This window comes from Crocodylus siamensis, chromosome 2, assembly GCF_052110815.1.
Source record: "Crocodylus siamensis isolate JL-2025a chromosome 2, ASM5211081v1, whole genome shotgun sequence".
Lineage (NCBI taxonomy): Eukaryota > Metazoa > Chordata > Crocodylia > Crocodylidae > Crocodylus > Crocodylus siamensis.
In genome coordinates, this window is record NC_143396.1 from 24,875,446 (window position 1) to 24,895,244 (window position 19,799).

The window sequence follows — 19,799 nt, forward strand, 5'->3', positions numbered from 1 at the left end:
GAGTAGGCTAGAGGAAGCAGCCCCTCAGTTCTTGGCCAGAAGAGTCTAAGGAGTGGGAGAAGTGGAGAAGCTTTGGGGAGCTGGAAAGCCTGGAAAAGGAAAGCTGAGTATATTTAACAGTGGTCAGGGCTGCACAGCCCAGACTGAGGGCAGAGGGACTGGTTAATCCTAATCTGGCTGGTTGGCCTTTGCCACAAACAAATGCATTTAATGAAGAGACTGGTCTGCTCTGCTGCTTGGAAGTGAGGGCTATATTGGGTTGCCCCGACAAAAGGTAGAGGAACTGGAGGCTCACTTGAGTCAGGGCTACAAAGAATAAGGGAAGGCAAGACACTGAAAGGCCAAGGTCTCAGGGTGGGAGGGAGCCTAGGTCCTCCTCCCCTTGCTCTAGAAGCTAAGCCTGAGCTGACTTCAGAGGACTCTCTCAGCGACCTGACAAGGCCACAGTCCCAAGCAAGCACCCCCCAGAAAACACTGCATGACAGTTAAAACCCTGCCTTTGGCTGTAATTGGAGACACCCAGAATGGAGGGTTCAGCATGGGGCAGCACTAGGGTGTACAGAGCTACATGAGGGGCATTCTGGGGGCATCCAGCATGGGGGGTTGGGTAAGGGACAGTGACAGGGCCAGTCTCACTTTGGACACCCTAGATTTGGAGCTTGAAACATAGGCATAAGGTCTTGGTTAGGGACTGCCAGGCTGGGCTGGACCAGGGCAGAGTAATTTTGTGCCTTGGGCAACACCTCAACCACCACCAGAGGTGTGTAGGGGCAGTGCTGGAGGGTGGGGAGAGGGAAGGAGGGTCTTACCCTATCCTAGGGAGGCAAAGACCTAAGTGTTACTGCTTGTGTCTTCTGTGCCTGGATCCTACAGCTGCACAACATAGGGATTTTTATCTTCTCTGGCCCTCCACCCAGGTGGCACAAAAACTCTTCCCCTCGACCTCTCCCTTTGGGCAGCGGAGGATCTTTCCTCCCTGCTCCCAGACTCCCTCCCCAACTGGGTGACATGGCTCTTTCCCGAGCTTACTTGCTTTGTGGCACAGGGCTCTTCCTGCCCAGCCATTCAACCACACAGAGTTCACCATGGAGTGGCTGAGTAGATGAGCAGGGTGCAGTGCACAGGATCTGTTCTCTCCGATGCTCAGAAATGGATTCTTTGATGGCCTGCTTCTTGGTCTTTTCTGGCAGTGAGATCAGACTGACTGTTTTATAGTCCTGGATCCTCCTTCCATTTCTTAAAATGGACACTACATATTGGTATTTTTCCAATTATCCTGGACCTCACCTGACCTCCATGAGTTCTCAATATTTCAGAACCAGTGGCTCTGAATATTTGGATATCCAGTTCCTTTAGTACTTTAGGGCACATCCCATCCAGCAACAGATTCATGAAGAATGTTTACAGATTTACTTGAACCCCACTGGGACTATTGCAGCATAGAATATTTAAGAGGTATTACAGCCTTGTAGAAAACAGCAATAAAGGCATGAAGAAACACTTCATAAACTCTGAGTAGTCCCTAACAGCATGAATCCAAGAAGGCAACCAGGCACTGTATTCAAAGTAATTCAAGAGAAATACAGAGGCCCACTTATAAAAAATTTCTGTGTTCAACCTTTGAGGGCACACCAGAGGATGAGCAAAAATGTACCAGGTAGGAACACCTGCAGAGAGACAGATTACAAGAAACAACCTTGTCAGAAAACAAGCTGTAGTGGGACGATTCATTTGGATGAGATAGATCAAGGAACTTGGGTAATTTGTAGCATGATTTGTAACAAAAATCATCTTACATTTTTCTTAGAGGGAGGAGAATCATACCTAACAATGCTTAATGGGACACACGGCCCTTTTGCCTCAAATATTCCAAATATCCATTGCTACCAGAATGAATGAAGAATACCAGAGGTTTCCTGAGCTGGCCAAGTGCCATGCTAAACATATTCTTCCAAGTAATTTGATCAAACGGCTGGCAGCTGCTCATTCAGGTAAGCAGCAAAAAGCCCTCTGAATTTACTTAGCAAATGAAGAAATAAATCTTTCACTTTCAGATCTTCTGAACTGTCTGCCTCAATTTGTTCTCAATTTTGCTCTCTTTGCCAGGACTTCAAAGTCCTCAGTATATCAGTGGCTACCACATATGCCCCATATCTGCCAAAAACAAATGCACATGGCATAATATTCCATGGTGTGAATATCTGCAAGAGGGAAGAGGTAAATACTTGCATGCCTATTAAGCTGAAAAGGAAAGTCCCTCACCAATTAGAAATGGCTGTACACCAAAATCAATCCAGAAAAATTCTTACTTTGGAAAGAGGTATGACCAGTCAGATAACATGCAAACTGTGCCTTTACTGGAGCACTAAGATAACAGAGAAAGCCTGAAATGGAGTTTTGCCACTAATATTATCGTATGGTGACTAGTTTTGAACAAATGCCCATTTTGCTCTCAGCTTATCCACACCAATCCAATGGAAGTAGTCTCCAGCTGGACTCCTGTGCAAACCAATTGCCCGCGGAAGACCAGTTGTAACTCAAGAGAAATACCTCACAAAATCTAGAGTCTGCAAGACTCCATGGTTGTCCTCTAGGTCTTAAAAGAAGTGCCAACATACCAGTTAAACAATTTGATACAAGGAACAGATGCAACTGAGGCCTCTGGGTAAATACAGCAACTATGTAACCGCCTTGGAGAGGAAGACTGTGATTCTACTATATTTTACATGATTTCAAAAGATGTTAAAAAAACCCCCAACAAAGAAAACCCGACACACAGTGTCAGAAGGCTGTAATTTTTCCCCTCAATATGGAGGTAACATGATGTATTATTTTCAAAAAATTACTTGGAATAGGAGCCAAGGATGGAAACGTGCCAATCAAGTTAAATAGTGATACCCCCCTCTAACACTGGTGAAAAAGTACCAAATAGTGATGATGAATTTTGATATGCTGAAATTGACACCATAGCACACTGAAATGAACCTGAAGGAAAGCATAACAATCCATAATGACCCTGCACAGTATATGAAAGCAGGTGCCATACCTGCAGGTGGCAGGTTTTGGATGCTAGCCACTACAGAACCTTTCCTCATTTAATTCTCATGATTCCTTCTGGAACTAATGCGTCATCTGGAGCCTACTTCCCTTTAATCTGAAGCATCCATACAGGGTCAGACTCAGGTTCAGTTCTCAAATGTCCTTGGTGCTCCCCAAACACAGCGAAGTGAATAACGACTGTTAGCCAAAGTGAACCAACCTGGTAAAGTAAATTAATTCCCACAAGACAACACAGCTAAGCCAACAGGGTGGATAATGATGGTTACCCATTGTGAAGTAAAATACACTCAAAATTAAATAACTAAAGAAAATACGACTAGGATTTAAATGCAAAAGAGGATGAATCGTCCAAAGGGGCTGCATTACTAAAAGCCTGAGTCGCATTGATTAGAACTTACGTAAGAGCTCCTATGGGGATCTCCTTTGCTGACAGCCGTTGGAAAGCAACCAGCTGAATGTCAGAGCCCCAAGATACCTGTGCTACAGCATACTCACTGCAGCAATACCCCTGAACCAATCTACAGGTACCTTTGGAAGACAATGGCAGAATTATGGAAATCCTAAGCTTCCACAATGACTAAAGACACGAGACTCTGGTGAAACTATCAGCAAGTCCCACAACTCCTTGGGAAAGACCAAGAAAATGGCTCCATGGGCTGTATCCGCCCCTGCTCTAGAGCAAAAACACTGCAAAAGGAACTGCTGGGAGGAACTGTGGGGGAAAGTGGGGGAAATTTTCAATCATCTTTTATTAAGTGCAAATAAAAAGGGAATCCAGCACCCTCCAGCAAAAAAAAAAAATATATTATTTTGCTTTTCAAGCAGAAATTTATTATCTAGCTTTCTTATCAAACTTTCTAAAGAACTCCTAGCTAATGTGAAGAACAAGTGTAAAAAAAATGTGCGCATTTGTATGAAATTTCTGTAAATTAATTACTGTATTCTTTATCATATTACTCCAACATACCTTATGTTAAGATACTTAAAGTATTTTTCTGCTGATTTTCAGTTTGTTTGCATACATTCAGCTGTAGTAGTTGTAGCTGTAGTAGTAGTGGTCTTTGAATCTCATCCTGCAAACAGTTATACATCTGAACAGTTCCACTGATTTCAAAATAAACATTGGGATCTCAGTTCCCCCATTTCCCTTTACTTTTCTTTAAATGAAAGGAAAAATTATGCACACAACATTCCATTTCAACTTTAATGTACAAAGGATGAAAAAGAAAGCACAAAAAAAGGTTAGATTTCTCCAGAAATTACTACATATTTGCCTATCCTGTATACAGATAATACCCATTTAAAGACAATCTCGGCAGGGTGCAGATCCCGGGGCAAAGCACCCTGCACAGAGCTCCCCTCCCCACCACACACATACACCAAGGAGTGAAAGCCCCGGCATACCAGACGTGGCAGTAGGGGTGCCAGACAGAACTTCTGGCTGAAAGAAGCAAAGAGATGTCCAACCCACTCATGGACAGATGGGATAAACTTCAAATGCAGCAGCCACGAGCTCTCCACCCAGTTCTGCAGGACACCCCCCCAGAGGGCAGGGCCTGGGCCAGTTGCCCCAATTCACCCCTCCCTGCCACAGATGGCCCTGGCCCACTTAACCAACAAAATGCAGGCCAGAGAACAGTTTTATCTGGATCCAGGAAACCCAGTTCTATGCGAGTGCGTTGGTAAAGACACTCCTTGTCCACCCCTTGCTAAATCTGGAACTTAATGTGCTGCTTTTATATTAATTGTACCAAAAAAAAAAAATGCAGTTACACGCAACAACTATACAGTTACTGTATGTATGTTACATTTTTTGAAGCTCTGCATATTTAATCCTTAATGCAATAAATGTAGGAAGTCTTTGCTTTTAGATCTATTTTCCCTAAAAGTGATAAGCTGGAGAAAAAACAAGATCCCCTCAAACAAGAGTTCCTCTCTCATTCCTGCAGGGACCTAGATAAAAGTTTTCATTTGAAAAAACTTATTTAAGAAGTACAGCTATGAACCCGCCATTTCAGGGCATGTGTAACTATGCATCAAGTGCCCCTCTCTCAGGTGGGTGATAGGAAAAACATAATACTCTATGGGCGTTTGCAAAAGCTGTCAAGTACTTAGCATGTCCGTAAATCAGAGTTTGTTACAGTTAATGAGCATAGGTGGCATTGGGCCTCCTCTTTAGAATTACAGTGGGTGGCCAACAGTTTTTATGGTGGTGAGGCTGCTCTTAACCCATCTATAACTCAAACTATTATTTTTCTATTGTATGCAGCAAAATCTGAATGCTACTATAGGTCTAAGAACTTCCTCTTCTTGCTAATGGAGATTTCCCTGTAAGCGTAAAAAAATTAGAGGAAGCATGAGCTAACACAGGAATGGTTAAATATGGAAACATGTTTGAAGATTGTGAGAAAAATTTAGAAAATTTGCATCACAGGTTTCATACATACACATCTTACATGCTTCACCATTCCACGCATACTATTTACCTGTAAATGCTACTATTTAATGTAGAACACTGAAGAGATTGGTACATGAAGGCATACTAGTACCTGTGGACTTAGTGCACAGAGGTGTGCACATCTAGCACCGGTGTTATACAAAATGTTTAAATTTTAGTTTAAACTAATATGCTGCTTGTCCATGAAAGTATTCAGGTGGCAATACCCCAGTGAAATGAACAGCAAGACTTTCTACATGATGGATTCCATTCAGTAAAATGATATGGATTAGCTTCAGCATTCTGGGAAGACCATTCCTAAGGGTTCTATAATAATTAAGGACATGGGTGCTCTTACTGCATTTTCCATAGGTTTCCTTTTTTTTTCCCTTTCCAAAATTCTCCGTAGTTTAAGGGTGGCATTCTATTTTTTTCTGGACACCTATGCAACCATACGTGGTCAACTAAGTCTCAAAAATGCCACTTACACTTATGCATATATGTATGTGCCCAGAAAATACTAAAGTACATTATTATTATTATTATAAAAATGTACATCTATAACCTTCCCCCTTAAAATTACCAACAGGTACTCCCCAACCTTAAATTCACATTAACATTTCTTTTTTGTCTGTTTCTTTAGTTTTTTTCCTTTGATGTAGTCATGAAAACATCATAGGAGGAAGCCTTATTCTTGCAAACTCTAGAAACTCTGAAGGAAAGAGATCCCACTTGTGGAGACCTTAGAAAGTCAGCACGTAGGCTGAAGGAAACTGTCTAATGGTGGTTAGTGCACCAAGTTCCTCATTAAAAGTCCTCAGGGGATGACCCTCATCTGTAGACCCTATAGGCCAAAGGAAGGGACACTACTCATAAACATTTTCATGAGGTCCCAGTGGTAAGGGCTGCTGGATGCATTCCACAATAACCACACTCCAGAACTCTTTATATTCTTACCCCCTACATATCAATACTTAAAAAAACCCAAAAAAACAAACAAAAAACCACAAAAACTAAAAGCCATTTAAAAATCAAATTGAAAAAATGTATTCTCATTCTCGAAGCCACTAAGAACCTGCAGCTATACCTTACATCAGAGAAAACTGTGGTGGCTCAGTGCCTATTGGAATGAGCTCACTTCTAGGGCCAGAGCACAGGCCTTGGTGCTCACACTCTGAAAGCACCTTAGCTATTCTTGTTTGTAAGGTTCCACGTACCCGAGTTCCACTTTAGGTGGGCCTGGGACAGACTGAAACTGTAAATTATTCTGGAATTAAGACGGTTAAAAAAAAAGCTTTCCCTCCTAGGCACTTCATGGTATTTTGGCGCACAATTTTACTTTTTACAGTTTTACATAAAGAACTGCTAAAAGGTTGCCCGTGACTGTTGCCTGTCTTTCATTAACCAAGCCACTGTTAAAAACCAAGCACAGTTCTCCTAGCCTATGACAATGCATGACTATGTGTCAAGACCTACATTTTACTTTAGAATAAATTTAATCTGAATAACATCTGAGTCAATGACGTATCATATAAATTTCATATCATTACTCATAAATATACTTCTCTGAATGTGGTACAATATAGCTTCTCTTTCTATAGCTTTTATAGATTTTTAGGGCTGGAAGGGACCTCACAAGATGATCAGGTCCAGCCCCCTGCCCAAAGAGCAGATAGTGAGCAGGGGTCAAACAATTCCAGCAAGCTGGGCATCCAAGTACTTCTTAAAGGAATCCAGAGCAGGTGCCCACACCACCTCTGGGGTAAGTCTATTCCAGGCCCTAGGGACTTGGACAGTGCAGCAGAAATCCCCCTTCATACATTTGCCTTCTGGACATTGATATAACAGAAGCCCCTTCTTCCCCCCACTCCCTCCCCGCCCCCATTTTGTGCATTTCTTTTTCCTTCTAAGTATTGGCACAGACCTTGCATACACATTGCGTGGGTGTGGCAAGACTCAAAGAAAGCCAGAAAGCTGAAGTAGCTTTCTGTAGGAGAAACCTACAAACTATATCTACATATCAATTAAGCTCAGTGTCACTAAAGAAAACAAAAGAACTAAAATATCTACTTCAAAGACTGTAAATACATCCTGGCGCTAACCTAGTTCACTTACTGTCCCCAGTAGCCTTTGATCCTCACTACCTCACATTGCATTTTTATATATTTCTCACAGTGCATTTTTATATTACATCTGTTTCATCTTTACCATGGCATTTTGTATTTTATATTTTATGCCTTTAAACGCTTAAGGAATATACTTCCTGTAAAATGAAGTTACACTCTGGACCATGGTTAAAAACTGCATTGAAATTGTAATTGTAAAACGATAAAATCTGCTATATTGAGCTGGTCCCTGAGTGAATGCAAGTATGAATGACAAACTAAGAACCTCTGGTCGTTAACTAACAATAGGCTAGCCAGAGGAACATACCATTACAAAACTCTACTAGTACCCCTCCTCACAACTCAAAGTTTGCATTTACAATTTATTGGTAACTTCACATCCCATACAATAAATTAAAATTTATTATGATCCTGAGAGTTGGTCCTTTGTAGCCAACAATAGTAAAGAAGTTTTTCCTTATGTCCAGCCTAAAATGGTCTTCCAAGAGTTTGTGACTGTTGGATCTAGTCTTCCCATGGGGTGCTCTGGTGAACAGATGTTCAAGTGTTATTAGACTCTTCTCTATCTGCACAGAGGCATCTTGGCCAAGAAAACGTGTCCCTTAAGCCAGTTCCTCCAGATTGTGATCATTTTGGGGGGTTTTTCTCTCCAAAAGCTTTCAAATTTGTCAATAAATTTCCAATGACAAATAAAATATTCTAACTGTGATCACATTAAAAGCCATGCTTCCTTTCACCCTGACTTGATTACCTGTTTCCTTTCCCCACGCAAGCTCACTTGCACTATTTTCCTTCAGGTATACTGAAGTTTAGTTTTATAACCATATTTCGTGATGCTACAAGACACCTCCTTTGGGAATATAACACACATCTGTTTATCATTCAGTCTTCCTTAATGGCCATTTAACAGCATTCCTATCAAAGCTCATTTGAATTAATTTTCATGCTAAACCCAACAATGAGAAACAGTCCAGTAAAATTCAGATACGTTTTATTTCATGCTTCATCTTCATCTATTTTTTTAATTCTTCGTTCTCTCTTCTCTCTCATGGACACTAGACTAGCAGTCAAGTTTATCATTATTACTAAATTCCCTAGAAACTCATGCTACTTATTGCTTATGGCTATATTCTCCTCAACATACCCTGGTATAGTTGTCTAGGCATAGGATTACACAAGTTTAATGAGCAATGGAGCTCTTCACTCCATTGGTGGAACAGGGGTAACTTACACAGGTAATCTTTTGTTACTTCCCAGGCAGGTGGCCTAAGGTACTTATTTCATACTACTATATGAATGCTCAAAGTATGTTACTTCGTTGACAGTGCTATATTTGGCATAACCTGGATTAACAGTGACCAACACTACCCAATGTTTCACACACCAGTTTGTCCTTGAAAAACTTTAAGGAGGCATTATAGGAACCTGATAAAGAAATAAGTCAAGCAATTATCAAAAAATTGCACAATAAGCCTGTAGCAAAGGCAAGAACAAAATCCAGATCTTCCAGTTCTATTAGTTTTATGTCAGTAAGAACCTGATTATTCCTAGAGACCTTGATTAGTTAAAACTTTTTAAATATTCATTTTAAAATGAACAGCTTGTAATACAATACTGATATCAAATCAAAAAATTAAATACATACAATGCTTTTAAAGTCCACTTTACTTACCTGCCAGAACCTGAAACCAACACTTAAAATTCTATATTTCCCTTGCTACAGTTTATAAAACAAAGAATGCATGGAATGAGACTTCCTGAAGTGCTCAGAACAGTGCTAGTAGAGGTGAAAATGAATAAATATTACTATTACAAAACAAAATAAGAGAACAGTGTTAATAATGTCATCAGCATCTTGGAGTGTAAACATCTTAGAACTTAGAACCTCTTTCTTTGCAGCATTTAAGTCAGGGGTGGGCAAGTATTTTGGCCTGAGGGCTACACAGGGACTTTTGATGAGCTGTCACAGGCCAAGTCAGTATTCCCCCCTCATGCACTTCCCTCCGGTGGAAGTTGGCCAGAAGCTGGAGCTGGAGACCTGCACACTGGGGCAGGAGCCAAGTTACTGAAGCTACCTGCCCGGAGCAGACTGGTACAGCATGGCAGGCGCAAGAGCAGGAGCAGCTGCTGAAGGTAGGGGGAACAGAACAGCACCCAGCTAGCTGCAGTCACATTGGGAACACCCCTACTAGAAGCTGTGCCCACTGGCTGGAGCCCAGCATGGGCCGCCCCAGCATGAGTGGGTAGGGTTTGGCTCCACGTGGAGCACCAAGGGGGCAGGCCAGATCTGACCCACGGGCTACATTTTGCCTCCCCTCCCCATTCTCAGTTAATCTTCAAACATTCTACATTCTAAAGCCATATACACAAGTAAATCCTTTAAGGATTCTGATCTAATCTTTTTCACCTATATAAATATGGTATTTAAAAAAAATGGATAGGTCATTGCTAGTTATAACTTCATATTAAAATCCAAACACTTTCAAAGTGAAGTATGAAATGTTTAAAGAAATGAAATTCCTTAATTTTCAGGCCTTAAGACAGAAGTCACTGCTATGGGGAGAGGTATTTACATTCTAACAAATACAAAAGCAGATAGTAATAGGGAGTTTCGAAACCACACTGCAAAAGCAAGTGCATATAAGAATGAATACAGGCAGTGCTCAAACTTGCGACACAATTGGTTCCTGAAAACCACATCTTAAGTCAAAACGTTGCAACTGAGAACTAATTTTCTCATAAGAAACAATGTCATAAATGGGGGACTGGTTCCTGAACCAAGGCACGATACCCTGTTTTCAACAACAATACCGGAGAATTTTGTACTCTATCAATTATACGTGAGTAATATAGCTACATTAATGTATTTTATATTGTAAATAGCAATCATATTGATTTGGAAGGACTTTTTTTGTGGTGACTTTGCTGGACTTTTTGAAAGGCTTTTGGCTGGAGTCTTCTCAGGAGTCTTGGCTGCAGGTTTTTCCGGAGTCTTGTCTGCTTTCTTAAAGAAAGTGTGCAAGGAAGTTTAGGCAGATATTCTCCAGGGAGATGAGCGACACAGCGAACTCGTTTGCTGGCATGGCGTAGCACTGGATTAAGCATTGTAAAGTCAAAACTGCCATTGTAAAGTTGAAACAGGGTGTCAATTTATAAACATTGTAAGTGTGAAATGTTGGTAACGCGAAACATTGTAAGTCGAGGATGGCCTGTATACATTTTCCTAGTTGGTTGGTTGGGGGGGGGGTGTTGTTTGCGGTTGGTTTTTTTAACCAAACTTACCACTTCAAACTGCTTCAAATGTTCTTGTTTTTATTCACACAAAATAGTCAGGCAGCAGGCAAGACATTCCCTCCCTATCCAGAACAGTAAATGTATATGTATACTATATATTAATGTGATTATCTAAAGACTTCCTCAAATTCTGTACAAATATCAATTCCCCTCAATTTGCACATAATACCAACAGATTTAGTTTATCAAAAACTGATGCAATTTATCTTTAAAACTGCTGCCAGTTTTAGCACAGGTACTCCATAAACACTTCTAACTAGCACTTTGGCACTTACTTGTGTATAGTAAAAACTATGCATGATATTAGTCCAAAGCCAAAGGTTCTTGATTTACCACACAGATCACTGGGCTGGCCTGCCAGTCAACACAAGCCTGATCACCCTATAGCTAAACACTGCTCAGTATGGGTGTGTACTCCAGATACCACCTGCAAAGGAGCGGTGCACTAATTAGCTCCCATGTGATTGCAACTGGGTTTTCTTGCCATGAGTTCTGGCATCCTGGAAAAATGCATATGTAGATGAGGCATAGGGTAACCTGGTCTGGCTTTACTTAATGGAGGGCAGTGCCACACTAGTCATATATGCACCAGGCTGAGAAAGAGCAACAGGCAGATTCTGGGTCAATTATTTGGGGCCCCATGTGGTGATGTTTGCCAGACATTGAAGGATGGTAAAAAAAACAGGAATCATTGGAAGTGAGGAGAAAGGAGAAGGATTAATTCCATAGCAAGCTGAAAAATTACATTTTGTTAAGGTAAATAAATGTGCTTCACACATTAGAGATCTGTTGCAATCTGTCTGCAGGTCAGTCTTCCACACCCACCCGAAAGTAAGCCTTAATTCTAGAGTAGGGATAGGCAATTATTTTGGGTGGAGGGCCACTTACTGAGTTTTGGTAAGCCATCAAGGGCTACATGACAGGCAGCCAGGGGCAGATAAATATTAATTTTCTCAATATTTTAGGGGCTCTGTGGGCCAGACAGAATGGCTTGGTGGGTTGCATCCAGCCTGTGGGCCGCATTTTGCCCACCCATGTTCTAGAGCATAAGACATCCACCAGGAAAAGGTAGTGGCTCCACAAGCTACCACAAAACCAGGCCAGTTTTCTCTGCTTACAAGGCACTTGTTACAATTTATTGAGGTCTCTATATCAAATTAGTGCAAATTTACAGCCATATAGCTCAATATCAATGTTTTGCTTTTGTATTTTATAAAAACACACTATTCATTACAAATATTCAAATGTCAAACTGTAACAAAAATCAGATAGTGATAGAAAGCTTTAATGCAAATGAATTGCTCTGACAGCAACCCAGCTGTATCAAATTATTTTTTTTCCAGATTTGATCCTGTGATAGCTTTTACCACCCCAACAGTGACAGAAGATGACATGAAAAACATCGTAATGTGTACACAAAGCATAAGCAAGCACTTGGTTTCACTAGACAACATCTAAAATATGTAAATACCTGTTCCTGCAGATCGTAGTCATAGCTATCATGCAGCAGAAGACTGAGGACATACCGAGTATAAATCATGGCATCAATGCCACACTTCTCTAGCTCTTGTCCCAGCCAGGTCTGCACTGGGCCCAAAGCATGAAGCAGAGACATTTCAGAAACAGATACAGGGCCTGGATAAGAGCTTGAGGAGCTTTCAGATGGCAAACCATCCACAACAATTGTACAGATAGGGCGCATGAATCTAGGTGGTTGGCATCCTTATAACGTGAAGCATTTTCTGTAGTTGATATTCCGTCGATATCTGGAGGTGATTTTCACTCCAGTATATAGGAGAGAGGCTTGACTTCTAGGACAATCATTTATATTTCCTGGCAGTTAGCCGTCTAGAGACGAACATCACTCTTCAGGCATGACCAGTGAATAAACTAAATCCTAATAGCAAACACATATGTAGATGTGTTTTTCTACCTTAATTTCACATTGAGGCCAGATGCAAGTCCCCAGCCGGACCTATAAAAAAAAGAAAAAAAAAAAAAAAAAAAGGTAAGTTGTCATCATATATTCCATTAAAAAGAAAAATATTAATAGTGAGCAAATATTCTAAATTGCAGTTACTTATGTATTCTGCTTATTCTACGGCAAAGGAGCCAAACTCACCTTGTGTCCCAGGCCTGCAGGAGCATAGGGACATAGCTGAACATCAGGGCACAGAGACAATGTTGACTTACAGTGCCACCACTATCACTGTCACGATCACACAGTTGCCAGTAGCAACTGCTTTTTGTATGTGCTCCCCCTCCAAGTTGGCACCCAGGGCAACTGTGCCATTCATCTCACCCTAGTTATGCTACCTGGCCAGATCTGGACCACAGGGCCCAGTGCACAAGCAAGCAATAGTAGCTTTGGCTCTAGCTCCAACTTGGAGCATGTGGCAGCAGCTCTGACTTAGAGCATGTGGTGGCTGTTCCAGACCCTGCCATGTGCCTTGTCCCAGAGTCAAAGCTGCCGTCACTGTATGTCTCATGCCATGGCAGCAGTTCCAGCTCTAGAATGGAGTATACAACAGGGGAGACTAACCAGGAAGGTAGGGTTATGACAGCGGTGTCAAGCAAAGCAACCGGACAGTATCCAGGGTTTTCAGCCCTCGCACCATCAACTGCCATGTTCGCTGGAGCAGGCCACTCACCTCTAGCCACACACCCCAGGTCCCTGTGGCCCACCAGTAGCAGCGCAGGCCACCTCTATGCAACCTGGAAAGTTCTCCCAAGTTTCCAGGAGATTTATAAGCAGGCATCACTAATACTTTCTTCTGAGAGGGTACAATCCAGCTCAAGTTAAAGCAGAGACCAGGTTTCTACCCCACTTCCCTAGCCAAGTCAACTAGTTTAAAGCAACTAATGAAGGATGTAGGATTGTAAGTAGTTCTGCAAAATCTCTCAAGTGCCAGTTCATATCAGCTCTATAAGCATTTCTTTCCCCCTCACACAGAAGGAACCAGGCCCAAGATGACTCAGTAGTACAATGGTTCTCAAAACTTTTTAGGCTCAATGCACCCCTCATCACAGTCAAGGCCCTCCCTTCAGAAAATGCCAGCTTTTAGCTTTCACTTGTTTTTTTTACTACAGAGAAATAATAAAGGTATTCTGCAGTTACAAAAAACTTAGAAAGACAGGTCAGAATATTCTGACACTATGGATTCATATTTGAAATCTCTGGGTTTACCTTGGAAAACATATGTAGGTGTTTTCATACCCAGCAGTACTAATATTGCAGGGCACCCTTAAAAAGGTCCCACAGTACTTCAGGGTATCACCTGGTTGAGAATCACGACACTAGCCAATGAGATACAAACTGCAAAAAGCCCAACAAAATGTACAGATTCTGTGAAAACAAGACCAAGGATTATAGCAAAACCTTTGGATAATGGTAGGTATTGAAGCTCAAAGAGCTCAGTTAGCATGCAAGAGCCTATTTTGAATACCAGAATAATCTTCTGTATATGCATATTTAGTTTATTCTTTAACACAGTTTGGGAGAGTACTGTTAACTTTGTCTTCTTCCCCAAATTCAACTCCTGCCTTTTATCGACCAAAAAATAACCTGTCAGTTTATATAATATCTAGACAAAAATGCACTGAAATCTTCAAACACATGGGAACTTTCCTCGCACAAGTTAGTTGTTAATACGTACAGGATACATCAAGATCTTCGTTTGATTAGATATCGAAATTAGGAGTCAGTTTTGTGCCATTTTAAGCATGATATTACAAAATATTAGTAAGCAGTACCTCTAGCATATCAACAACAAAGAAAACATTTCAGGTACAGTTGTAATCATCAGCAACCCTCTTTGCTAATATATATACACATCTCATTTTGAGAAAAAAAGAACCAATGTAGGTTTCATTTGATTCTTAAATATTAAACATAGCAGCTGGTCAGCATCAGATTTTTATTGCCCAGAATCTTCTGTACAAGCCAAACTCATGGGGAAAATGGTGCAAAGGACTGACATGTGAAATGTAGTATTGTTCCGTTAAGTATTTAAGGGGAAAGAAAGCAAGCAAGCAATTCCCCATGTAAGTTCAGTAAAGCATTCTACAAACTTGTTAACATAGAAGCCAAGATGTTCACAACTGGTACACAAAGGTTGACTAACTCCATGTTTAGACATTTGACCCACAGCTAGAATCCCAGAAGTGCTGGAAATCAAGTCTCTGTGAAGTGAATGGTAGCACAGGATAAAAGATAGCCCCTGTTGTACTTCATGTTCCCCTATTTGGTCCTATGGCAATGCCAGTTCCTGCACAGCTAATTTCTTCCCTGGTGGTGTTCTTCCATTGCCACCTCTATACAAGTGCCTGATAGAATTCCTGATTTAGGTGTCATGCCAGAACTTACTCAAAATCTCTCCATAAAGCTCCCCCCTCTCAAAAGTGGTAAGAGTTACAAATATTCTAGTATTCCCCTATAAGCAGCAAGTAAAGCCAACAAAATCTTTAAGAGCTGTAGAGTTAAAAATAAAACTTTCCTTAATACTTTTCTTTTTCAATATATCCCTTTTATCATCTTTCTTGTAAAAGATGCCTAGATTGCAAATGTTATAGGGTAGGGGTTGTCAACTGGGGGTGCGTGTATCCCCAGGGGTACCTGAGAAGGCCCTAGGGGGTACACCTGGGTGGGTGGGGATGGAGCATTGCTACACACCATCCTACGCTGCTGCGCAGGCACCACCCGCACAGCCAGACATGGGGTGGGACAGGGGAAGCTTGTACGTGGCAACTGCTGCCTTTGTGTTAGGATGCACACCACACCACTCCCCGCATCCAGCTGTCAGGGATACACTGATCCAAAAAAGGTTGAAAAGCCCTATTATAGGGCAAAGGATATGGTTTTCATATTCACATCTCCTAGGATACCACTGGACCCACAAAAATGATACCTTCAGCACTGATTTCTACAGCAATAGACAATGCTCATGATCATGATGGCAGGATCAAGGAAAAGTTGAGGTATGAAACAAAAGAAAAAAATAATATAAATCAGATATTCAAAAACAACAAAATAAAATGAAAAAGTAATTTATTCTAACTATGCAGATTTGTTTCTTTCTGTGTCCACCTTCCCCGCCCCCCCAGGCCACATTTCTTCCCTCTCACTTTTAAAGCCTACATAGGATTTGGGGGGGGGGGGGATGGAAGGTAGATTAAGTATACACTAAGTAATCTTTGGCTTGTAAGGACTCAGCCCCAGAAATCACTGCAAACATGTAAGACAGTGCTAGAGTGCCAGAAATTTACTGAAAGAACACCAATTTATTAATAGTATATTTCTCTGTGCATTTAAAAACATTTTCAACACAACTGAAGTGTTCCATTTTGAGTTTAATAGATATTTACTCTGTCCATTTTAAAATAACTTCATTGCAATTCTAAAATTTGTATATAAATACAAAGAGGTTGAAATCATAAATATTTAAACATTATCAAAATGAAGGGTTTATTTTCCCCAAAATTTTGTTTTTCAGGAATTCTTTATTATTAAGTTGTAGAACAGAAATATTCAATTCCTACAGAAACTAGGAAGCAGTTCTAATTTGATATATTAGATATATAAAACCAATAAATTGCATGAAATGACAGAGACTGAGAACTTTGTAGTGTGCACACACAGAAGATATGCCTAGACATCACTTAAAGCTGCAAGACTGGCATCAAAAGCCTCCTCTTCATAAACTCCATCTATTTAGCTAACAAGTGTTAAAATTAAACTTACTTTGTCTACATTAGACTCAACATGAGTGAACTAAAATATACCCTTACTCCTACAGGTTTAGCTCTCTCATGTGAACACTGAGTCTCCCATTTTCTGGGTGAGTGCCATAACTACTAAGCTACTGATCTAACAAACCTCCACGCCATTGTTATCCATGTCTTTTTTTTTTCCCCAAATAAGGTTTCAGAGACGTATATCTTCCCAGGTGGATTAAAGTCAGACTATGCAGCGTAAGTGGAGTCAGATAGGTGGCTAGATTGCATGGCATCTGAGCACATCCACTAGGATAGGTTTAAGTCAGGGGTTTTCAACCAAAGGTATGAGTACCCCTGGGGGTACTTGGCAGTGGGCACTGCCAGTACACGGCACCGGTTTAAGTCATGCAGGATGAATTAGGATCTAAAATCTTTGCACATGACACTTAGTGCCTCTTACACATCTAGGAAGCAGAAGAGAACCTAGGTGGACTGCAGGTATCAGTGCTATTCACAGCAAGTTACCTTTAAAATGCCATAAAGGCATTCACCATGATAAGTACCCTCTAAATGTTGTAAAGTGATACTACTTCAGATGATGGTTATCTTTGATCTGTTCTACCCAGGTCCCTCCAGGGCAGGGGTAGGCAATGTTTTTTTGGCCAGAGTGCCGATAAAACCACAATGTTTACCTTGGCCAGTGCCGGCATGCCAGAAAAACAAAATGGGGGGTGGGGGGAGACAGTACATAGCAGGACACACTGCATATTATTATATTTAATAATCATAAATGTTGCCTTTATTGTTGTGTATTCCTTTTTTGTTGAGCATGTTGCGATGACAGAGAGAGAGAAAAAAAAAGAGAGAGAACCAGACACATGCACACAAAGAACCATGTATGCAAACACAGAGAACCAGAACACACCCAGAACAGACGCATGCACACAAACATCTGGAACCAGACACGTATGCACACACAGATATACAGAACCAGACAAGAGGCAGACAAATACACAGAACCAGATGTGCGGGCGCATGGAGCCAGGCTCCTGGGCCACTGGACAAAGTCCAACACAACAATGACCTGGTCCCACCTGTGCTTCCCTGGGGAGCCAGCCCCCAGGCTGTAGCACGGCTGGCCGAGGCCACCATTCGAAGCTTGCCCATCAGCCCAACCACCCACCCCACCACCCCACACAGCTAAGCCTGCAAAAGGTGCAGTGCTCCTGGCAAGGGACAGTGCCAGCCTCATCCTGGGGGGGCGGGGGGCAGAGCTAGGCTCGGAGCAGGCGGGAGTCCAGCAGGCTCAGCTGCAAGCCCTGCTGCAAGCAGTCTGGGCTCCGTGGCTGGCAGCAGCTGGGCTGCCATCACCCAGGAGGCTACAAACAGCTGCTCTGGGCTACTGGCGGGTGCACGCATGCCTCAGAGCAGATGGTGGGGATAGAGTCTGAGGCAGCACAGCCTTCCTACTGTCCACTCTGAGGTGCACGTGCAGTTGCCACCAGCATGAAGCGGATGCTAGAGCTGTGGAGCCCAGCGCAGCTGTTTCCAGCCTGCCTGCTGCCTACTGCAGCTGCCCAGAGCCCAGGCTGGCTATAAAGAGCTGCACTAGGAGACAAGCCATCAGATCTGTGCCAGCAGTGGGGAAGAGGACGGGGTTGCATTGCCTCAGGCCGCTCCCCAACTGTCCGGTCCGAGGCATGTGTGTACCTGCCAGTCTGGAGCTAATGCCGGAGCCTGGAGCAGATGTTTGCAGCCTCCTGGCTGCAACCAGCCCAGGCTCTAGGTAGCTGCTGCCAACCACAGATCCCAGTCTGCTTGCAGCAGGGCTTGCAGCTGCCCAGCCGCCTGCTGGGATCAGCCCGGGCTTCGTCACTGGCAGCAGCTGCCTAAAGGCCAGGCTAGCGGTGGCATGCTGAGCAAAATGGCCTTGCGTGCCATGCTTGGCACACATGCCGGGGGTTGCAGATGCCTGCTCCAGGGTATTGTTAGTCTGCTACAGGGTGATAAAATGCTCTATTTTCATTCCTCCAGCATACCAGGATCCACAATTCCCAGCCCTTCCCACTCCTTTGCTTCATGGGCAAGCTTTCAACCTTCCTGAATTCTTCTGTCCACGGGGGTGGTGCTGGCCCTAAGCCAAAACCCTTCCTGCCCCTAGGGAAGCACAACCTCAGCACACCCTACAGCTTTGAGCAGCCAGGTGCAGCTGCCCAGCTTGCTGCTTGCTCTGCTATGCAACAAACACAATGGATTTCAGCTCTGTCTCAGCATGGCATGCATGCAGTGAGCCCACGCTGGGTCTCAGCTATGCCCTGGTGTAAATGCTATCCCAACTCCCCCCACACCTCAATCTCAATACAGTTAAATGCATGCAAGATTTTGGGCCTTTTTATTATTCTTTTTCTATTCTTCCCCCCATCACTTCAGTCTTTTTTTCACAAGTTTTCTCCTCCCACCTGTGGCTCCAAAGTGAGGGAAGCCACAGCCTCTGTGGTGTTTTTTCTGCCTCCAAGCCACATGCCACCCTCCCACTCATCTGCTACACCAGAGAAGGGCTTCTGAGAACTCGTCAGGCCCTCTAGTGTCAAGTCACAGTTGTGCAGGTCTCTGATAGTATTAACACACTTAACCTGCGACTGCTCTGAAACTAACTTCATCTGCATAACATCCCATATATTTAAAATGTTTTAAAGGTAACCTGTAACTGCAGTCTCACATGTACAATAGGGGAAACAGAATCTGGCCCTTTGGGTTTAAACCAGTGATTTTCAACCAGGGTGCAGCAGGGTGCCACCCATTATTAGTCCTGTCAGATGTGCAAATACCGACACATGATTCACAATATATATCCAGAAATTTCAAATAAGAATCTATAGAGTCAAAGTCATTTGGACTAGGTTGCAGTCTTTCCAAGTTCTTTCCAACAAAATTTCACTAATATTTTTCTGTAGTCAAAACACCAGTTTAAGCTAAGAGCTGGGATTTTCTGAGGGGTGCCTGCACTACAGGCTCAGGTACACAGTTACAGCATAACAGCTGAGCTTCTACACAACTTGCACACAAACACAGATGTACTCCCTGTACTCTAAGGCAGTAGACCAAGTGATAAAAGAAGACAGACCCCAACAGCATTCCTGGCAACAGAAGCAAGAGGTGCCAAAAAA

At 42.4% G+C, this 19,799-nt stretch overlaps 1 protein-coding gene across 2 annotated transcripts in view; it reads right to left on the reverse strand.

The window, feature by feature from the left end:
• The window catches only part of KIAA0232 (KIAA0232 ortholog), a 135,617-nt gene that overhangs the window by 78,933 nt on the left and 36,885 nt on the right, over positions 1-19,799 (reverse strand). Inside the window, exon 2 of one of the 2 annotated variants that reach the window (XM_090035547.1) lies at positions 12,851-12,892. Coding sequence is in view for 1 of the 2 variants with exons in the window: in XM_090035546.1 (XP_089891672.1) it covers positions 12,389-12,619 (231 nt within the window). In the remaining variant the exon portion in view is untranslated. Of the gene's footprint in view, positions 1-12,388; positions 12,893-19,799 lie in introns of both variants that reach the window. The other variant, XM_090035546.1, reaches the window with a different exon arrangement.